The sequence below is a fragment of the Rhamphochromis longiceps genome, linkage group LG18 (genome assembly GCF_057381845.1).
Source record: "Rhamphochromis longiceps isolate RC_006_pf linkage group LG18, R_longiceps_female_GT1.1, whole genome shotgun sequence".
Lineage (NCBI taxonomy): Eukaryota > Metazoa > Chordata > Actinopteri > Cichliformes > Cichlidae > Rhamphochromis > Rhamphochromis longiceps.
In genome coordinates this window covers 10,030,254-10,050,064 of record NC_140574.1, presented here as the reverse complement: position 1 = coordinate 10,050,064, position 19,811 = coordinate 10,030,254, and the positions used below count along the sequence as shown (strand labels likewise).

General features: G+C 39.4%; 2 protein-coding genes and 3 non-coding genes across 5 annotated transcripts; all 5 read right to left on the bottom strand.

Annotated features, from left to right (window-relative positions):
* Positions 1 to 5,115: 5,115 nt before the first annotated feature.
* rps8a (ribosomal protein S8a) lies at positions 5,116 to 8,609 on the bottom strand. Its single transcript, XM_085389435.1, has 6 exons — positions 8,567 to 8,609; positions 7,011 to 7,117; positions 6,647 to 6,746; positions 6,264 to 6,439; positions 5,677 to 5,806; positions 5,116 to 5,270 (listed from the first exon to the last, which is right to left on the bottom strand). Exons 1-6 carry the CDS (start codon positions 8,568 to 8,570, stop codon positions 5,161 to 5,163), a joined length of 627 nt encoding a protein of 208 aa, XP_085245561.1. The 5' UTR covers positions 8,571 to 8,609; the 3' UTR covers positions 5,116 to 5,160.
* Positions 5,914 to 5,981, bottom strand: LOC146647749 (small nucleolar RNA SNORD38). Its single transcript, XR_014908656.1, has one exon. It is a non-coding gene; the product is annotated as a small nucleolar RNA SNORD38 (small nucleolar RNA).
* Positions 6,537 to 6,606, bottom strand: LOC146647748 (small nucleolar RNA SNORD38). The gene has a single exon (XR_014908655.1). It is a non-coding gene; the product is annotated as a small nucleolar RNA SNORD38 (small nucleolar RNA).
* On the bottom strand, positions 6,847 to 6,957 carry LOC146647747 (small nucleolar RNA SNORD46). Its single transcript, XR_014908658.1, has one exon. It is a non-coding gene; the product is annotated as a small nucleolar RNA SNORD46 (small nucleolar RNA).
* Positions 8,610 to 11,447: 2,838 nt separating the features above from the next.
* On the bottom strand, positions 11,448 to 19,224 carry hectd3 (HECT domain containing 3). Its single transcript, XM_085389972.1, has 20 exons — positions 19,141 to 19,224; positions 18,331 to 18,776; positions 16,947 to 17,200; positions 16,714 to 16,849; positions 16,142 to 16,263; positions 15,633 to 15,746; positions 15,424 to 15,506; positions 15,144 to 15,309; positions 14,882 to 14,963; positions 14,596 to 14,778; positions 14,462 to 14,514; positions 14,197 to 14,365; positions 14,004 to 14,117; positions 13,739 to 13,828; positions 13,245 to 13,451; positions 13,008 to 13,137; positions 12,456 to 12,530; positions 11,994 to 12,075; positions 11,828 to 11,899; positions 11,448 to 11,668 (listed from the first exon to the last, which is right to left on the bottom strand). The coding sequence occupies exons 2-20, from the start codon at positions 18,679 to 18,681 to the stop codon at positions 11,584 to 11,586; spliced, it is 2,568 nt and encodes an 855-aa protein (XP_085246098.1). The 5' UTR covers positions 18,682 to 18,776; positions 19,141 to 19,224; the 3' UTR covers positions 11,448 to 11,583.
* Between the last annotated feature and the right edge of the window lie 587 nt (positions 19,225 to 19,811).

The window sequence follows — 19,811 nt, the reverse complement described above, 5'->3', positions numbered from 1 at the left end:
TTTGAGGAATAATTTTATTATTGAACAACAACCATGTTCTCAATGAAACCAAAAAAACTCAGTAATATCAAAGCTGAATGTTTTTGGAAGTAGTTTTTAGTTTTAGCTATTTTAGGGGGATATCTGTGTGTGCAGGTGACTATTACTGTGCATAATTATTAGGCAACTTAACAAAAAACAAATATATACCCATTTCAATTATTTATTTTTACCAGTGAAACCAATATAACATCTCCACATTCACAAATATACATTTCTGACATTCAAAAACAAAACAAAAACAAATCAGCGACCAATATAGCCACCTTTCTTTGCAAGGACACTCAAAAGCCTGCCATCCATGGATTCTGTCAGTGTTTTGATCTGTTCACCATCAACATTGCGTGCAGCAGCAACCACAGCCTCCCAGACACTGTTCAGAGAGGTGTACTGTTTTCCCTCCTTGTAAATCTCACATTTGATGATGGACCACAGGTTCTCAATGGGGTTCAGATCAGGTGAACAAGGTGGCCATGTCATTAGTTTGTCTTCTTTTATACCCTTTCTTGCCAGCCACGCTGTGGAGTACTTGGACGCGTGTGATGGAGCATTGTCCTGCATGAAAATCATGTTTTTCTTGAAGCATGCAGACTTCTTCCTGTACCACTGCTTGAAGAAGGTGTCTTCCAGAAACTGGCAGTAGGACTGGGAGTTGAGCTTGACTCCATCCTCAACCCGAAAAGGCCCCACAAGCTCATCTTTGATGATACCAGCCCAAACCAGTACTCCACCTCCACCTTGCTGGCGTCTGAGTCGGACTGGAGCTCTCTGCCCTTTACCAATCCAGCCACGGGCCCATCCATCTGGCCCATCAAGACTCACTCTCATTTCATCAGTCCATCAGTGGTCGTCTTTCAGCCTTTCTTACCTTGGCCATGTCTCTGAGTATTGCACACCTTGTGCTTTTGGGCACTCCAGTGATGTTGCAGCTCTGAAATATGGCCGAACTGGTGGCAAGTGGCATCTTGGCAGCTGCACGCTTGACTTTTCTCAGTTCATGGGCAGTTATTTTGTGCCTTGGTTTTTCCACACGCTTCTTGCGACCCTGTTGACTATTTTGAATGAAACGCTTGATTGTTCGATGATCACGCTTCAGAAGCTTTCCAATTTTGAGACTGCTGCATCCCTCTGCAAGATATCTCACTATTTTTGACTTTTCTGAGCCTGTCAAGTCCTTCTTTTGACCCATTTTGCCAAAGGAAAGGACGTTGCCTAATAATTATGCACACCTGATATAGGGTGTTGATGTCATTAGACCACACCCCTTCTCATTACAGAGATGCACATCACCTAATATGCTTAATTGGTAGTAGGCTTTCGAGCCTATACAGCTTGGAGTAGGACAACATGCATGAAGAGGATGATGTGGACAAAATACTCATTTGCCTAATAATTCTGCACTCCCTGTAGACAAGAATAACACAAGTAAATAAAAAAAATTGCAGATTTTAAATGATGATTTCATAACCATGTCTTCTTGGGAAGCTGAGTTAAACTAACTACTGCCAGACTCAAGAAGTTATTTAAATAGAACCTGCCTGACAAAGTGACAAAGACTAAAACAAACACATTGTGTGTCCCATGATCTAAAGAAACAGGTGACAAACAAAGTCATTGACATCTATCAGCCTGGAAAGAGTTACAAAGCAATTTCTCAGGCTTTGGGACTCCAGTGATCCATTGTGAGAGTCATTATCTGCAAATAGAGAAATCCTGGAACAGCAGTGAACCTTCTCAGGAGTCAACGCTTCGACTTCAACTCACCCAAGAGGTCTCAAAAGAACCAAGAAAACCATCTAAAGAACTCAGAGTCTCAGTGAAGGTCGGAGTTCAGTGATAAGAATGAGATTGGGCAAAAATGGCATCCATGGGAGAATTCCAAAGGCTCATCTCACATTTTCTAAAAAAATATCTAATGATCCCCAAGAGAGAAAATGTTCTGTGGACCGAGAAATTCAATTCTCTGGAAGGTTTGATTCCTGTAACCTCTGGCATAAAACTAACACACCATGGAGGGTTACGTGGCCATGTCAAAATCCTGACTTAACCCTGCTTGAAATAATGAAAACCGTCTGCGCTTGCATTAACACAATTTTGCGAAGAAAAGTGGAAAAAAGCTCCTCCACAGTGATACGAAAGACTGACAGTTACTACCAGAGATGGGCAGTAACGCGTTACTGTAATCCAGTTACTTTTTTCAACTAAAGAGTAATGTACGGGATTACTATAGCAAAAAAAGTATTTAGATTACTGATTAGATCAACCATGGATAATAAGGAGTGCAGGAGAGAGTACGAGCATGCAGCATTCAAAGCGTTGACGTACTGACATTACTTTGAGTTTTATTCCGTAAAAAGTGAATGAAACATTAGTGTCCACTGTACACTCTGCGTGGGAATGTGAAATTCACAGAGAAACCCCTGGATCCCCCCACTAACATGACTGCTGTGGCACCAGGCAAACCTCCACCCGCCCCACTCCTGCTAAACAGGTGACAATAGATTTAAGAGCGAAAGGACTTAGTGCCGCTGAATCTTTAATTGTAATTATTTTTTGCCGTGTTTTACTTGCACCTATTTGAAAGAGCGAGTGTAAACACAAAACATTATTTTATTTTATATGTTGAAATATGCAGAAAACAGTTTTTTTTATTTTAATTTAATTTTTTTTTACATTTAGGAGTCACTGTACAGTATCATGTGCATCAGCTTCAATAATTTGTTACAGATATCCATCTAAATGTCTTCTTCTTTTTTTAACAACGAAAACATCCATGCAAAAGAAGAAAAAAGAAGAAGAAACTAAGAAGAAGAAAAACAAAACAAAATGACAAAAACAATTAGTGAGAGAGATTTAATTACCAGTAATATAAATAATAAATCTAAGGTTAACAAAGTCTAAATCTGGCCTGCGTGTTATTATATAGTCCATCCATTTCTTACAACATGACACACACAGGTCCCTCTTGTAGTTCACATCCGCTCGTTTTCTCCATCCTGTAAATGTCCATTATGACGTCCATCCACATGTTCATTGTTGGGCTCTGACATGAAAGTCATTTTTTGTGAGGGCTTTTTTGCCTACCACCAACAAAATATTAAACAAATATTTATCGTTCTCTGTCCATCCTTCTGGCATGAGTCCAAAAAATAAAGATTTACTTTCTAGAGGCAAATAACTTCCAAATATCTCTTGTACTGCTACATGTATTCCCTTCCAATAAGTTTTAATAACACGACAGTCCCAGTAATTATATGATAATGATTTGCATTTGTGTTTCCACAATTCTTCCAGCAAATGGGAGGGTTACTTTGATTTTTGGTGAGATGTAATAAAATATGTTATCAGGCTTTTCCAACCAAATTCCCTCCAGCTCTGTGAGCTGCTACATTTCCATTGGTATGTCCTTATTGTTTTCCACTCCTCCTTCATAATATCTATACCTCCCTCCATTTCCCATTGTTTTAATATGTAGGGTTGAGTGTGATTTCATGTTTATTAACCCTTTATACAAGGCAGCGATAAAGCCTCTATCTTTATTTGAGCTGTATGCCCAGTCTAATAGCTGTTTGCTTAATTCAGCCTTAGATTTGATCTTTTTGCCTCATCTGTAGGTATCTACAAAAATCCTGTGTTTCTAACGAGTATTTTTCTTTAACCTTTTCAAAACTAGTAGTCTACCTTTCTCCATTACCATACATAAAGCTGTTAATCCTTTATTTGTCCAATCTTTGAATCTAGAATCCAATTTACTTGGAACAAAATGTGTATCGTATGCACACCACTTAAGAATTGCTACATCTTCTTTTAGTTTATACTATTTTATTACTATTTCCCAAATTTTAAAAGTCAGCTTGATCCATGGATTTAAAATAGTTTTTATTAAATCTTGCAGGCTACTCGCTAATTGTATTCAAGCAATTGTGTTTTACTCACATTAACTTTGTATCCTGATAACAGAAAATAGGTTTAAATGTTAAACAAGTCTCTTCAAGTCAAAGACAGTTGCATATAACTCAATTTTTGCTTAAAGCAATGTGCATAAAATTGAAAGATTAAAACTAATAAAACAACTTTTAGAAAGAGGCTTTTCATTTGATTCAATTTTATATGATGGATTATGCAGAAAAAACTGAATTGGGCTGAAAGTTCTTTTGCTTTATTCTGTAATCAGGTTGTGCATCATGTTTTCGAAAAGTAACTACTTAATGATAAGTAATCATTAAGTAACGGATTACTTTTTTCGAGAAGTAATTAGTAATTACTTTTTTTCAAGTAACTTGACCAACACTGGTTACCACAAATGCTTGATTACAGATTAGTTTTTGCTGCAAAGGGTTTCGTGACTCATTAGGTTTAAGGGGAATTGTTTTTTCACAAAGGTCCAGACTGAGGTTAGGGTGGTGTTTTTACCCTTAATGAATGGAATTTTCTCAGGTTATCTTTTGGCTGATACTTTTTAACCTAAAACACACCTCATCAAATTGGTTTAAAGACTTAAAACATTTAACCACGTGAGTTTCAGTTAATGCAATCCTTATGTTCTTCTAAGGAACTGATTTTCTCATTTTCTATACACACACACACACACACACACAACACTTTACCTCTCAAATATGTTATCCAATATTTGCAGGCTACATTGGCAGAAATAAAACACCCTCAAGATTTTTTCTGGTTATTTGCATCAAATCCACTGCTAAGTGTTAAAAGTCATACCTCGACTCCAACACAAGCAGTGTTAATGTAACGAACAGACATTAACAAGTATTTGCCTTATATTTACACCAACACCTAAGCAGCAGAGGCCTTTCCTCATTAAAATAGGTGTGGGAATGTCATTCTAAATAGTTGCTTTTACTCAGATCTGAATACTCCTCCAACTCAGCAATTCATCTAATGCACTCTTTAACGCATGCAGACCTGAAGGCAGTCAGAAATCTACATTTTTATATTTGTCACTAATTATAATGTGTGATCAGTTTACCCCCAGTTAGCCTTTGAAAAGAAAATCCAGTTCTGATTGAATGCACAAATAACAGTCACATCCAGTGAAAGAGCAGACACAGTGGACAATTGTGGGACGTTTGGATTTTATTGACGTATCAAACAGCTGTACATCTATTTGCCTTTCTTGGCCTTGATCTTCCTCAGGTAGAACTCCAGCTCCTTGCCCTCCAGGATGTAGCCGTCTGCTCTGCCGCACTGGCCGGGTCTGGAGGCGATGCAAGCTGCATGAAGGAAGATGGAAGCAGAGTCAGTCACATTATCAAGGTCAGTACATCAAGTTTCAGATGTGTGGGTTTGATGTTGCAGAAATATATTTAAGGCAATGAGAGCATGTTAACGTCAGTCTTTGCATTTCTCCTGTCATTTGACCTTTCAATAAAAATACAAATATTTTATTCCTAGCAAATTTTTAAACAGTCGCTCAAAATTATTTATAATTCTTGTGGAAAGTGAAAACCTTTTTGTTAAATACACCAAAAACACTGCCCTGGTATTTGTATTTTAACACATATGCACAAGATAAACTACCACACATGATTACACTTTCATACTCCAAAATGAAAACTTTCAAACAGCACTCACCACTTATCCAAGTAAAAATAATTCTGCCACAAATGTTGGACTTACCGAGCAGTTTTCCCTGCTGGAACTGCTCTTCCAGGAGTGAGCTGATCTTGGCGTTCTTCTTGCGCTCATCGTACTTCTTCTGGGTCTTCTTTGACCTCTTCCTGTTCAGGATCTCTTCCTCCTCAGGGCTCTGCATCAGGATGGGAAAGCAAAGCTCTTTAGATGTTGCAAAAAATTACTGCACAAAAACCACATGCTTTGAATATTCTTTTAATGAGCAACTTCAGTTGACAGGTCTTTCTCAGAGTCTTTACTATCACCACTTCCATTCAGTAGCAGAACTGGACAAGTTATCGTCATGGAAAGACACATATCAAATCTGTTATCTTTGTTAATAAAGATAAAAGGCTTGTACTTTGGTTGTTTATGGACAAATAAAGACGTCTTCCACTGAAGGGAGACGAAAGGCATTAAAAAAAAAACAAAAAAAAAAAAACTTAAGAGTCTTTGGTATGACAAAGCTGCTGCATATGAAAGCGATGTGCCTCCATTAGCATTTAAAAAGCGTTCACAGTAACACAAGAGAATGCGAAACCTAGTTATAACATGCTTTAACTACAAGCATCAACACTGAGCTTATGACATACCAGCTTGGCGCCCTTCTTGCGTCCCAGTGGAGTGGCGTAGTGAGCCTCATACCACTGCCTGAAGGGAAGACTGTCAACAAGGACGATGCAGTTCTTCACCAGGGTCTTGGTTCTGACCAGCTCGTTGTTGGAGGCATTGTAGACCACATCAATGATCCTGGTCTTCCGTGTGCAGCCTGAATACACAAAACCCAGGCACGATCATTAAACTTCCCATTGAATCTGACTACATAGTTTCATAAATCATTTAACTATGAATAGAGAGAAGGTGTCTTTCTCAGGAGTCTTTGCTGTCACCACTTGCATTCAGTAGCAGAACTGGACAAAGTTATCATCATGGAAAGGTGTGTGGAATATCAAAAGGTATTCCAGGAGAAACTTACACTCAGAGCCCCATGAGAAGTTTCCATTGTCCAACCTCAGAGCTCGGTACTTCTTGTTCCCACCGCGGACCCTCACCGTGTGGATGCGGCGAGCTCCAATCTTTAAAAAAAACAAAACAACAAGAACACATTGTATTATAGTTTATAAAATGATTTGTGTGAAACCTCCTTTCCTGAGCAGCAGCATGCATATGCTTTGAAGCGTGTCAGTGTAACTATGACAAGTCCTAACATTGGTAAGCCCAAAGCTTTGAACCAAAACGGCTCAAAAAAAAAGACCCACCTAAGGTCAAGTTTTCATCACCCACGCTACCACATTATTCAGTCTAATCAGGTAAGAGGTGCCCCCCGCAAAAAAAGTCACCTTTGTGTTTGCAGCAGGTCGCCCGAGCTCATACTTCCTCTTCTTGTGGTAGGGTTTGCGTTTACCGCCGGTCTTGCGGCGTTTATGCCAGTTGTCCCTTGAGATACCTGCAAAAGTAAAATACGGAAAACTAGGAGTCAGTTTACTGGGCCAACAACAAGATGCTAGCAAGAAGATTATTTTTTTGTGCTTGAGCAATCAGTTCTCCAAGGTAAGGGTTGTCCGCAATTTGATTTGGATTCCGCATAAAAGAGTTTCATCATGTCGCTCAAGCAATCAAATGGTACTTTAAAATGGCAAGATGTAGTTGCTTTTGCAAAAAGTTAAAAATTAACAAAGCCAACTTGTGTTGCATATTAACACAGATTTAAACTATTTTAACAGTAAACAAAAAACTGAGATGAGCCAACTTCCAGACTCAAAACCACGCAGCAATATTTCAGGACTTGCCAATAATAACACAGCTAACAGCATCTTGACAAAGTGACCAACACCAGTTTGGTTACATGCAATACTCAGATACATGCATTCAGAAGCTCTTACAGACCCACTACATCACATTGGTACCTTAAAATCTCAGTCTTCTAGGCTACAAATACACCCTAGACTGTGCTATCATAGCATTCCTAAAGTCAGGACATAAACATATTTCCACAACTATTATATATATTCGTTTGGGTTTTCAGTAGTAATCCAGGGGCCCTACATCACCAACGTGGACCTAAAGCCACCAAAACATGTGGCTAGTGACATCTCCTGTGTTCCACCCTGCATGCAGGCCTGCTAACTGTCCCACTCAATGAGCATTAGTCTTTATTCTCCAAGTGGCTGGTGCTCCACTACTCCATGTTATGGTTTGAATGTGGACCAGATAATTCAGTCCATCTTCCAAAGCAAAACAAGGAACATTTAGAGGTGAAGCCCAAGGTGTCCCACTGGAGAACATGAATGCATCATAGAGCATGCAGGAAGGGAGACACGAGACAGGCCGGGTCTACCTGCGACATAGCTTTCAAAATAAGATGCCTCTAAATAGGACAAAATAAAGCTGAATTAAGCTCGACAACAATAACTAGACAAAATACTTCTCTAAAAAAGCATAAGCATTTACATTATTACGTTAAGCGTCTCAGCCAAGCAGCGTGACAAGATCACGATAGGCATGCTAACTAAGCTAACTTCGACCAGCCTAAACAGTTGAATTTGCGAGCAAAGATGTCCAACACTTCTCGTATAAAGCCAAATTAACGCGAAAACACCGCTACTTCACAATAAAACGTCCCAAACCAGCCACAAGAGAAGTCTTTGGGGACGCTTCAGCCTCAACAGCTAACTACATAGCCATTGAGTGCAGCCATCTTGGATACTCGCTTCAGATAACGACTAGAAAATATTTCTTTAAAACAAATTCAACATACTATAGACAGCAAAGAGTCAACTATTTCTATTTAGATGACAACATTTATCGCTATAGCAAACCATTACTGGAATATTCCTTCGTTAAAACATCAGATGGGTAAGGATTCGGTCTCCGGCGCGAGCATGAAAACACGTACCCATTCTCAGGCGCCGGCTAGAAAGAGGAACCGCAAGGGCTCATGGGGAGGTTTGAACACCCTAGGTCTCGCGAGAACTAACTCTTCAGCGAACGAGATTTCCTTTATTGTCTCAGAAAAGTTTCGAGATATCACTACCAGAGACAGAACAACATTACAGAAAGTACAAAATTGCTTTCATATTCTCTAAGGTCTTCATTTTCTTCTTCTTCATCAGACTGTTTCATTTATGTGTGGACACAGCAGATCATCTGCCTCCATCTCACTCCATCCCTTGCATCCTCTTCAGTCACACCAGCTTTCTGCATGCTCTTCTTCTCCTCTGAGGTCTTCCTCCGTCCAGTATATCCAATTCCCTCCTTTGCACATGTCTAAACCATGGTAGCCTTGAAACTCTAACTTTGCCTCCAAATCGCTCAGCCTGACCGTGTCCCTCTGATGTACTCATTTATAATCTTGCCTATTCTGGTCACTCTCAATTAAGGTCTGAGCATCTCCAGTTCTTCAACCTCCAGCTTTCCCTCCTGTCTTCCTGCTGTGCCACCATCTTCATACACCATAGCAGGCCCTACTATCATCTTGTAAACCTTCCCTTTCACTCTTGCTGTTATCATTTTTCCAGATATCGCCCAAGGTATCACATACAGGTGCATCTCAAAATCTGAAATATTCTGAAAAAGTTTATTTTTTTCATAATTTTATTCAAAAATGTAAACTTTTTTATATCCCAATAACACATCTCAAGCCTTTTTTGTTTTATTTTAGATGACTGTGGCTTATAAATCATGAAAATCAGAAATTCATTATCTAAAATGATTAGAACATATAGTATATATGTTACTATATGTTAGTTAAGTCATATTTTTTCCAGTTGTGGTCTGAAGTTTACACACTCGTCATGGGCATAAATATCATGGTAATTCTGGGACTTTCATGATTTATTTGCTTATGCAACATACATCTTTCATAACTTTAAAAAAACAAACAAACAAGAATTGGATGTACAAATTTGAACTTTATTTTCCTCTAATCCACACAGGGTCCAAAATATGCATGCACCTCCTCATATATTTGGCTAAAATCTGCTTTAGCAAGATACCAGATACTTGTGGTTCTGCCTTAATTCTGGCAGGATATTTGGCCACTCTTCTTGGCAGAATTGGTAGAATTCATTTAAATTGATTTCCCTGGCATGGACCCACAATCCACACATTTTTAATAAGGTTAAGGCTGAGGCTTCGAAAGCGCCAGTCCACACGCATTATGTTAGCCTGCTTCATCCATTTCAAAACCAGTTCTGTTAGGGTGTTTGGGCTCATTGTCCTCTTGAAACACCCAACTGCCTTCAAGTTTAGTTGTTGATCCAAAGTAAAGTATAAGAATTTGAAGGTACTCCCTCCTCATTATTCTATCCACTTTGTGGAATATACCAGTTCCACTGGCGGCAAAACAGCCCCAGAGCATGATGCAACCACCATCTGGTATAATGTTTTTAGGTCATCTTTACTCCTCCAAACAAACCTCTTGTCACTGCAGCCAAATAACTCAGTTGGTCTTGTCTGACCATAAAACTTTTGTCCAGAATGTATTTAGCTTGTCCATCTGGGCAGCGGCACATTTCAGTCACGCTTGAAAGCATCAACTTTGAAGCAAGGCAGTCTTTCTTGGTCAGCAACCTCTCAGTCCATGGTGATATAAAACTCCCTCCACTGTTCCTGCAGTCTCCAGCTCATGTTAGGCTTAAGTATTTCGCTGTTCCTGAACATCCTAACCAATTTGATCTTATCTAAGAGTGACGGTTGAGTTTTTTAACAGACCTTGCCAAAGGGATGGCAGATCCAAACAAAGTATTATTTTTATTTACTTGTCCTTTTATAAATTCCATCTGTGCCTTGTAGCAACTGTCAGACAAATATAACCACAATAACAGAGTTGTTACCATTGCAGACATTAAAGACACTAACAACAAGAAAGTGGTGTAGGAACACAATCACACATCAAATATAAGTAAGGGACATCCATATCACACCACATCATATAATCACCTATATTTGTTGAACAGAGAAAGGTTGAAAAGACCTCTGGGCTCAAGATCTTTTATAGACTGGGCCATTACTGCCATATGAAGTGGCTGGTGAGTGGATAATGACATGTATTTAATTACTGCTGTGACAAAAGGACTTGATGACTGCAGGGAATGGTGCAAATGTTCTGTTTATGTATTTGCATGCACGCGTCTTTCAGCGTGCCTTTGTCTGCTTCTCACTGTGTATCACCATGTTGTTATTTTTGCTTTTGTACTCCAACTCTCCTCCCCGAGTCCCGTCACGCTGCTTAAATAGAGGAGCCACGATTAAACGATGGCTACCTGCTGTTGACCATCCTTCCCTGGCACTGCCCTCTCCCTCTTCAGTGGCTGAGTCACAAACCACACCCCGCAACAACTTCTATTTTGTTTTACAATTTTTAGAGTTAGTAGTGAAAACAGATGTCATTTCAAAATGTATAATAAAAGAATAGACATAATGTTAAAGAACGTGTAACACAGGTACTTTAAATAGGTTGTTTTCAGATACAAATATAATAAAATAAAGATTAAGAATGAGTAAATACATATAATGCGTAAATCTGATGTAAAATTTTATTAACAGTAATTAATTGGACCGTGTGTTATACAGATGACTTTATCTGTTTGATCATTTTTAACAGTTTGGGTTTAGAAACACTGTTTACTCATTTTTATTACCAGCAACATTTAAACATGACATGTCATGATAACTTCTTCCTGTTTTGTCTGGGTTAAATGAGTCTTGAAGAAAAATTTGATCTTTTACTGAGTTGAACACATAAAAAGTTAATAAAAACCATACTGAGTCACGTCCATGTTTCCATATAGTTATTTATTATATACAGCTATTGGTTATTTGGCAGTTGTGAGGGTATGGTGAAAAGTTGGCAAGATATCTTGATTCGACTGAGTTGTGGCGTGTGCAGCGGTCAGTGAAACAGTAGGGAGATCACTCTTCCCAGGGACTCATGTCGGTATCAATGGCCACACAGTTGTACGCAGCATAGCGCAGCTTCTCCTCACAAACTTTCGCACTGCAGGACAAAACAAGGAATAGAGGAAACACAAGACAATAATGTAACAGTGCTGTCAACTTCAAAAACTGCTTAATAATCTTTAAGAGATTTAACTTCTGTTAAATCATCAATGCATCATTAATAACAGTGCACATAAAGCACATGGGGTTGTTATACCTCGGATAGTTGGGTAGATAAAGGGTACTAGAACATGTGGAGGACTGTGGAAGTGCATCAGTCGTTTCAGAGCTGAATCAAGAAAACAAACAACAAAAAACAAATTACAATCAAATCTAAATCTAATTGTAGTCAAATAATAATAACTACGTACACTTGAACTCACCCTTGTTTGTCAGGAAAGACGTAGATAGGTGCAGGAAGACGACTTCGACCGGTTACAAACCTCAGAAACCTGCTGCGATCCTCTGAAGACAGAAATCAAGAATATCAGTCTGGGTCAAAATCTGCACTTGAATAATGCAGACACAAATACAATTTAGCATCTTTATATAAACCTAGAACCTAGACCATAAATTCACCATGAAAGAGTGAACCGAGCTCATAGACAAAGCACGATAAGGTTTATTTTTCAATCTTATACAACCAGTCTTCTTCTTAACACCAGAGGATCTGCCCCCTGCTGGTCATTACAAAAAATAGCAATTTAAGGGATTTCTCCATTGGCGTCATTTTTCGGACCCAAAAGCTTTATCTGTCTTTTATATTTGGCCATTGGTGCAGAGTTTATGTTGTGAGAGCCATTTACTACTTTTTAAAATGGGGCAAAAATAAACAGTGAACTCACCATTGGTGAAGTTTGTCAGCGCCTCCCATAAGTACTGCACTCTAACATCACTTTGTTCCAGGTCCTCATAACGTGCTGGTGGGGAGAACAAAAGATTACAATGGTTTGGTTACTTGCAGCATTTTGTGACTTAATACAACTTGCATCTTATTACTTCACCTTAACTTGTACCTTAACAGAAACAACATCTCAGACCTCATTTGTGGTCGAGGATTTGAAAGGAACGTGGATAAAACGAAGATGGGAAAAGTCCCACAAGAGGTCAACCTCTTTTGTATTTTTAAAGCTACGCCAAGTCCACTTGTGAAAAAAGGTACCACATGCATACACGGGTGTACTGAAAATGAAATACAATTCATTCGAAAACATAACAGATACCACTGCTAAAATTAGATTTAGTTTAAACTAAGCTAGAATTTTATTTGAATTTATCCACTTCCAGTTGTGTCTTGGATAAATTACTTGCAAATGGTCCCATTTCACTTTCTTAATTACGACAGAAAAATGTCTACTTATAGTCAAAGTAAGTTTAAATCCAGGCCGGACACTCACTGAGTCGCTTCAGAGCTTCCACAGTGATCTCTGGGTCTCCACATATTTTCTTTTCCACTTCCTGCCAGGTGAGCAGGTCCAGCACTGCCTGAGGAACCACCTTCAGCAGTCCCGTCTGTATGGCAGCAATCTGTAACACACGTGTACAAACCACTAAAACATCACTGGAGTATTTTACAAAGAGTTGGCTTAAAGAGTAAAAGAAATACGGGTAATTCCAATTTATGTGAAGCCCACCTGCTGTTTGCTCTCCTCCATCCGAGCTTTCTGCACCAGGCGGATAAACTCACTGCGGTCCTCATAACGAACTGACACATTACTGCCACCGGGGATCAGTTCCACCATTGAGCCATCCGTCAGCAGAGTGGTGTAGACCAGCTCCTCCCCAAATCGGAACTCAAATGTCTCCTGGTCCATGTTCTCCATGGCCTCCAGAAGGTTTACCTGAACACATGTTCACAGTGAGGCAACCAGGAAAACAACCCATCCAATCTGTTAATTCCTTCTAGATTTTAATTTTAATGCAAAAAGAAAAAAACAAACCCAAAACGCTACATGAAACAAATGTAATCGATCAACAAACTGTAGGAGCAAATTAATAATTATTATAAAATAGTGACAATAAATTCTTGTACTTTTATGAAACACAGTCAGCAGAGACTTTTCTTCTTTCAAAGCTTTGACATTTAAATGACACCACCATGTAAATGTAATGATTTGAATATCCTCACCAGTACAGAGTCTACTGCAGCAAAGTCTTTACTCCAGCTGACAGCTTCCCCAATCAGCTGCTTCCACACAAGCCCCGGAAGAGCCAAAACCTGCAGGAGTGAACACACAGCAAGTCTGAAAAGTCAAATATCTACAACTAATAAATATTTACAATGGTAATTATCTATGTTACAATAATTTAATAAAACCATTACATTTTTGTTAAAACCCAATAAATATTCTTACACTATTTCTAAAATTGCAAACAACCTACAAAAGACTCACCAAGAAATCTTTCCCTCTGAGAGCAGCACCCATCAGCTGACCGATCCACTCGTATTTGTGGAACTCTTTACAGGAAGGGGTGGGAACGTAATAATCTCTAGCCTCAAAGTCACCCTGACAGATGAGCAAAAGACACTTTTAGAACAACAGTGATATCCATTCTGATGATAGGCGGCAATGGGATAGTGACTACCTGATTGGATGTCCGGCTGAAGAACGGGAGAGGCATGGGACACTCGGACGAGCTGGGGCAAAGCTCCTCCGACATGTCTGCGAGGCTATCTCGAAATCCACCTCCTTGGTCGATAATTCCCTCTGCAATGAACTTGCATTCCCACCACTGGTCATAACGAGCGGGCCACCTGAAGGATCAAAAAGGCACACTGGAGATTCAGATTTTAATCCTCGAGTTATAAAAGTCCTAAATATTGGACACAAGAGGCTGATAAAATGCACACCTGTAATCTAAAGTTTTCTCAAACTTGTCTGACGGCTTGAGACCCTCATACACCTGCAAGAGGAAAAATAAAGCATCTGAATTATTGCACATCTTCTCTACACATTGAATTTTAGGCTTCCTTCTGGTCCCTACCTGGTTGAAGACGGCGTTCTTGCAGGTTGGGTCCAGAGATGAGTTGTCCCTGTGCTCCATGGCCAGACGTCGGTTAATGTAGAGTCGAGGCATGAAGTTTGGCTTACTGGTCTCCGAGTCTTTCAGGCACTGAGTGATGAGGGCTGAGCGGCGCTTGGACAGCAGCAAGAACTGCTTTATGCTCTAATGGGCACCAAAAGACACATGTTATAAAGAAACACATAAAAAATGCTTGCTGTTGTGCACAGATCATAAATGACATGTTAAAAGCTTTAGGACGGCTCACTTTGATCTGGTTGAAGGTACCCAGGCTGTAATCCCAGGCTGGCACTAGGTGCGGGAGCGCGCTGTCCAAAAGATTGATAAACCTGCAGACAGAAAGAGACACAAACTGGAAACACCTTCTGTTTACAGATAACATGGACAATCAGAACACTTTATCTTGAGGGTAAAGACCTGAGAAGTTGAAGGAGGATATTTTTTCCAAGCCCGAAGACAAATATTTAGTTCTGTAAAAAGTACATGGGGCACAATGTTCGCTGACCTACCTCTGGATAACTAACGCTCTGCGGTACAGGATATCTGGTGGGGTGCCCTGCAGACGTGGGTAGCGGACGAGGTTAGAGGACTGGAAAACATCAGCGTTCAGACCCAGATCCCTCTCACAGGACGACTTAATCTTCAAGCCTCGGATCCGCACATCTATTCCATCCTCTGTAAAAGCCAAAATGAGGAAAAAAGCGTTGCTTTATGTTCAGTGCAAAAGCTCCTGCAAAAGCATTCAAACAGAAATCAGCTAGTTTGACACAAAAACATAAAAATTCTGACCTCTACATTCCTCGATCCGAATTTCTATAACTGGTAAATGGGAAGTCATATCCTCAAGCACACACACTTCTCCTATCAGATTACTAGAAACATAAAAGTAAAAGTACATAAATGTAGAATATAAACTGTAATCAGTATGCATTCATTTTTGAACTTTTTTTTTTGTTAAATTGCAAACTGTAGCAATAATCTCGTTTGACAAAACTTACTCATCTATGGTGACGTCACTTAGCTTCTTTAGGTTGTCTCCTTCTCCTCCAAACACTGTGACTCTTTTGGGCATGTAGTTATCATCCGTTGAGTCCACAGTCAGTATCAGCTTACTAGTAAACAAAACAGGCAATAAATAAAATATTGAGACCTCAGCAGCTTATCAGTGAAACAAAAAGAGACATAAAGTGCTTCACATTTTTAAATGTCTAATATAGCAACTCTACGTGATGATTACACCATCATAGGGATAGTGCAAAATTTGAGTATAATACCCAGATCAGTTGTTGTCAAACTTCTTACTTTAGAACCCAAAAACATTATATTCATACCATTATATATACTAATATTAATATATACATTACACCACAAGGCAAAAAACTGCATGTGGCACAGTTTACATTACAGTTTATCTTAATGATCTTGTTGTCATAGTCACTGCACTGTCCAAGCCTTTGACTTTATTTTTACTATTCTTTACTATTACTCAATTTTTGTGTTTCCTTACTTGACCACAGTGCCTTTCTTCATGTGCAGGCGGATCCAGTGTTGGCCCTGCATGCCGTCGCTCTCCCAGTAAGTTTCAACATCGCCATCTGTCAGGCAACTCGCCCCCCCGCTGGGATCTTCCTGTAAGCAAATATCAAGGTTTGATGAATGGACTGAATTCATAAACAAACCCATTTTAAATTCATAAATACATACATATTTGTCATACCCACAAATAATTACATGCATGTTATACTAGACTGTCTATCATGATGGTCACTGGGTCAAATTAAAGTCATAAAAACTTCTCAGATCAATCTAGTTTCCTTTCACTGCATTTTTGATGTCATCAGGTAAGAGGTCCAATGTAACTCCACCGAGAACGCCAATCCATGTTTTGCCAACGTTAAAAAGAAAAGAAAACAAACCTTACGGACTAGTTACTAGTATTCTATTTACCTTAACATGACATCACAAACTACAATCCTCATTTTCTTTTTTTTATACTTAGAAAGATTTAGACTGTTTGAAATGAGATTTAAAGTCAGTCGATGCGAGTTTCATTTGTGACGAGGGCTTAATTTTGCTCACCGAGCATGAAGACACATCGATGCTGGTCACACACTGCTTCACACTCCCCAAGTTCTCGTCCTCTTTTCCTATGTGATCGTAGAAGTAATGCACGAGGTCCTCATCACATTCATATGTCCAAGTAGGAGGAACATACCTGAAACAGTTCAACTGAGCATTAATTGCATTCATTTTAAAATCTGCTGCACCAGAAAACTCAACTTTCCATTTTAACTTTGCACAGACGGACTCACCTCAGCTTCTGGATGGCAGCCTCATCACACTCTGCGATTTTGGGTTTCTCGCCAATGTAAAGTGCATTCTCCACATCCACCACTTGTTCCCACCTGTTGCAGGGCTTGTGGTCGTAGCCAAAGAGCTGCTGCTGCCTAGTGACAGTCTCTGGTGACTCCACGGGTACCAGCCTGTCGCCTCCCTCGGTGTGTTTACACACGAGGATCCAGCCTTCCTCCAAATCTTGGCCCGGACGGTGCTCCTCCAGCTGCTCCTGGGGACAGCCACGGATCAACTGGTCAACATTTGCTTTCTTACCAAATTTACAATAATTGAGAACACACAAATCAACCTATAATACCTTTTCGAGTTCCATATTTTAAATTTTGTGTCACAGCTCATAAAAAATTCTTATTTATCTTGTATACAAAGTTCATCCACTTTCTGAAAAATCCATATTTCACTCCACCCTTGTTACCTTTAAGCCAACTGTTTTCCTGAATGGCTTGCCCTTTTGCAACCAGAGGGTTTAAACAGCAGGTATGAGGAGCTGCATGTCTGAGATGACATTAGGGATATCAGCTTTCTATGACCTCATACAGAGCCAAGAGCTGAAAAACTGTCTGAAATAGTTTTATTTGATGCCAAACACAGGAATATAATTCCTGTGTTTGGCAGGAATTCATGTTTGGCTTACATGAATTATTTGTATGTAACAAAACCCATTATTTCTAACTTTAACCACAATAGACATGTGCACCATTATTGTGCAATATACACTGCAATAATTATAATCAAGATTAATCTATTTTTGCTGTAATAAAATGTGGCAAAAATATATAAACCTCTCTCTTTCTAACTCAGTTGCTCGAGCTTATATTCATGATTCATCATTTTACAGAGCTCTTATTGATAGTGACAAGATCACCTGTTTTTCTGAGATTACCAGTTAAACCTAATGCATATCTTTGGATGAAAATCACTGCAGACATGAGAAGATCCTAATATGATATCACAAACTGAAATCTTCAGTCTTGCCTTTCATTCAGAAAAAACATTTGATATAAGAACTGGAATCAGTTAATGTGAGTTTCATTTGTAAAGAGGGTCAAATTTCACTACTATGTACCTAATATGTTACTTTGCAGCTCAATACTTTTATTCTTTGACCCTTTTAGAGCTGTGTTATACTGAGCCTTAGCAAAGCCACTCAGTTCATCCACTGTCTGAAACTGTCTGAGTGCTTTTAGGCTCACTGGATTATTGGACCTCATTATTTAATGTGAGCATCCACCACTGTAACAGTATGTAAAGTGTATGTAAACAAAGGGTTATTGTTGTTTCAAGCAGCACAAAGACTTTTACTGATGTCACTGCATCCAAGGGGAAGTAACAGCGTCTTACCTTATTCATTTTGACCCAAAGGCCCTGGCTATTACAGTACTCCTCCCCTGTTGTCCGGATGCATGTCCCTTTCTTTGGTTCAATGTTGTACTTGCATGCTTTCTTACTGTGGGCAGTCTGATGGGGGCTTTCGAAGACAGAGACTATGGTTTTTCCCACGGTGGAGCCTCCCGCAGAGGCACCGGAGGAGGAAGCGGATGAGCTGGAAGATGAATCCTTGCAGATTTTGTAGCACACTTCTTTGGGGACATAACACAGACACTCGGGCACCGGTTCGCTCCTCCTGAAAGTTTCGATGCACCTGTTCAGGAAGCGGATCCTGCCGAGCAGCAGGTGAGGGTTGTCGCCCATCGTGAAGGTGGCAGTCAGTAGCTCAGCAGTAGCAGGAGCTCATCGGCTGACATTACACCGCTTTTGTTTTCCTGCGTGGCTGCGCAGGGATGCTCCTGTCAAACCAAACAAAACCCAACTTTCTTTAGAAACTTTGGCTTCGTTTAAAATATCGATTAATTAAACTGGCTCCTAGCTCTCCTAATAAAATCTGAACACTGTTTGAAATGCTAGGAATTCGCTAATCAGCAGGCAAAGTTCCCTGACACAAATATCACCTCCTCCCATTAGGTAAAAGTGAGAGCGCTAACATTAGCATGCTACCAGGGTGTTCAGTAAACGAGTCCATCCCTCACCGCAGCTGTCATCAACAACCCTGGCGGCCAGCTAGGCTCATATTTAACAAAACTTCACGGGACATGAACATTTCACGGAGTAAGAAGTGTGGTCAATTCTTAAAAACAGTAGATACCAACGTACCTGCTGACAAGTGTCCCGCACCCTGTTACAGATTCTATGGTTTTCTGACAACACGGAAGAGCAAAGACTCTTCTGATCCTTCCGGCCTTCCGTCGCTGTTTCCTTTACAAAATAAAAGCTTCTCAGTCGAGTATTTAATTTTCTTAACTTTTGAAGGCTGAACTCCGAAAATAGTTGCCAGAAAGTTCACATTTTTCGAACCCTGACTGTTTATCCAACCTTCCAACACAACTTTTAAAAAAAAGAAATTAAAAAAAAATCTGCATGGATGAGTTTTAATTGGTATTTGCTACAGCCGGGATTTTTGCGAAATTCATTGATTAATATGTTTTTATAAAAACTCATAAAAACTCGTGTCAGATACGATTAAATACATTAGTGTGATCTAAGTGTAAAGAATAAACTGCAACTTTAATATCATTATTGTTAGTGTTGTTGTTGTTAAGGGAAATCACGTGGATTTATGTAAATACAGTTATAGCAAGGGAGGATTACTTACTGAACAAAGGCTTCAGACCTCCAAGGCTTTCACAATCAAAGGTTTACTATGGATTGAGTTAAATACACCTTTTTAATAGCATTAATCACATCTTACAGAGCCTGTGTGGAAGACAAACCTATTTCAGTATATTCAACAATCATAAACATTCATAATTTTCATTATACCGATA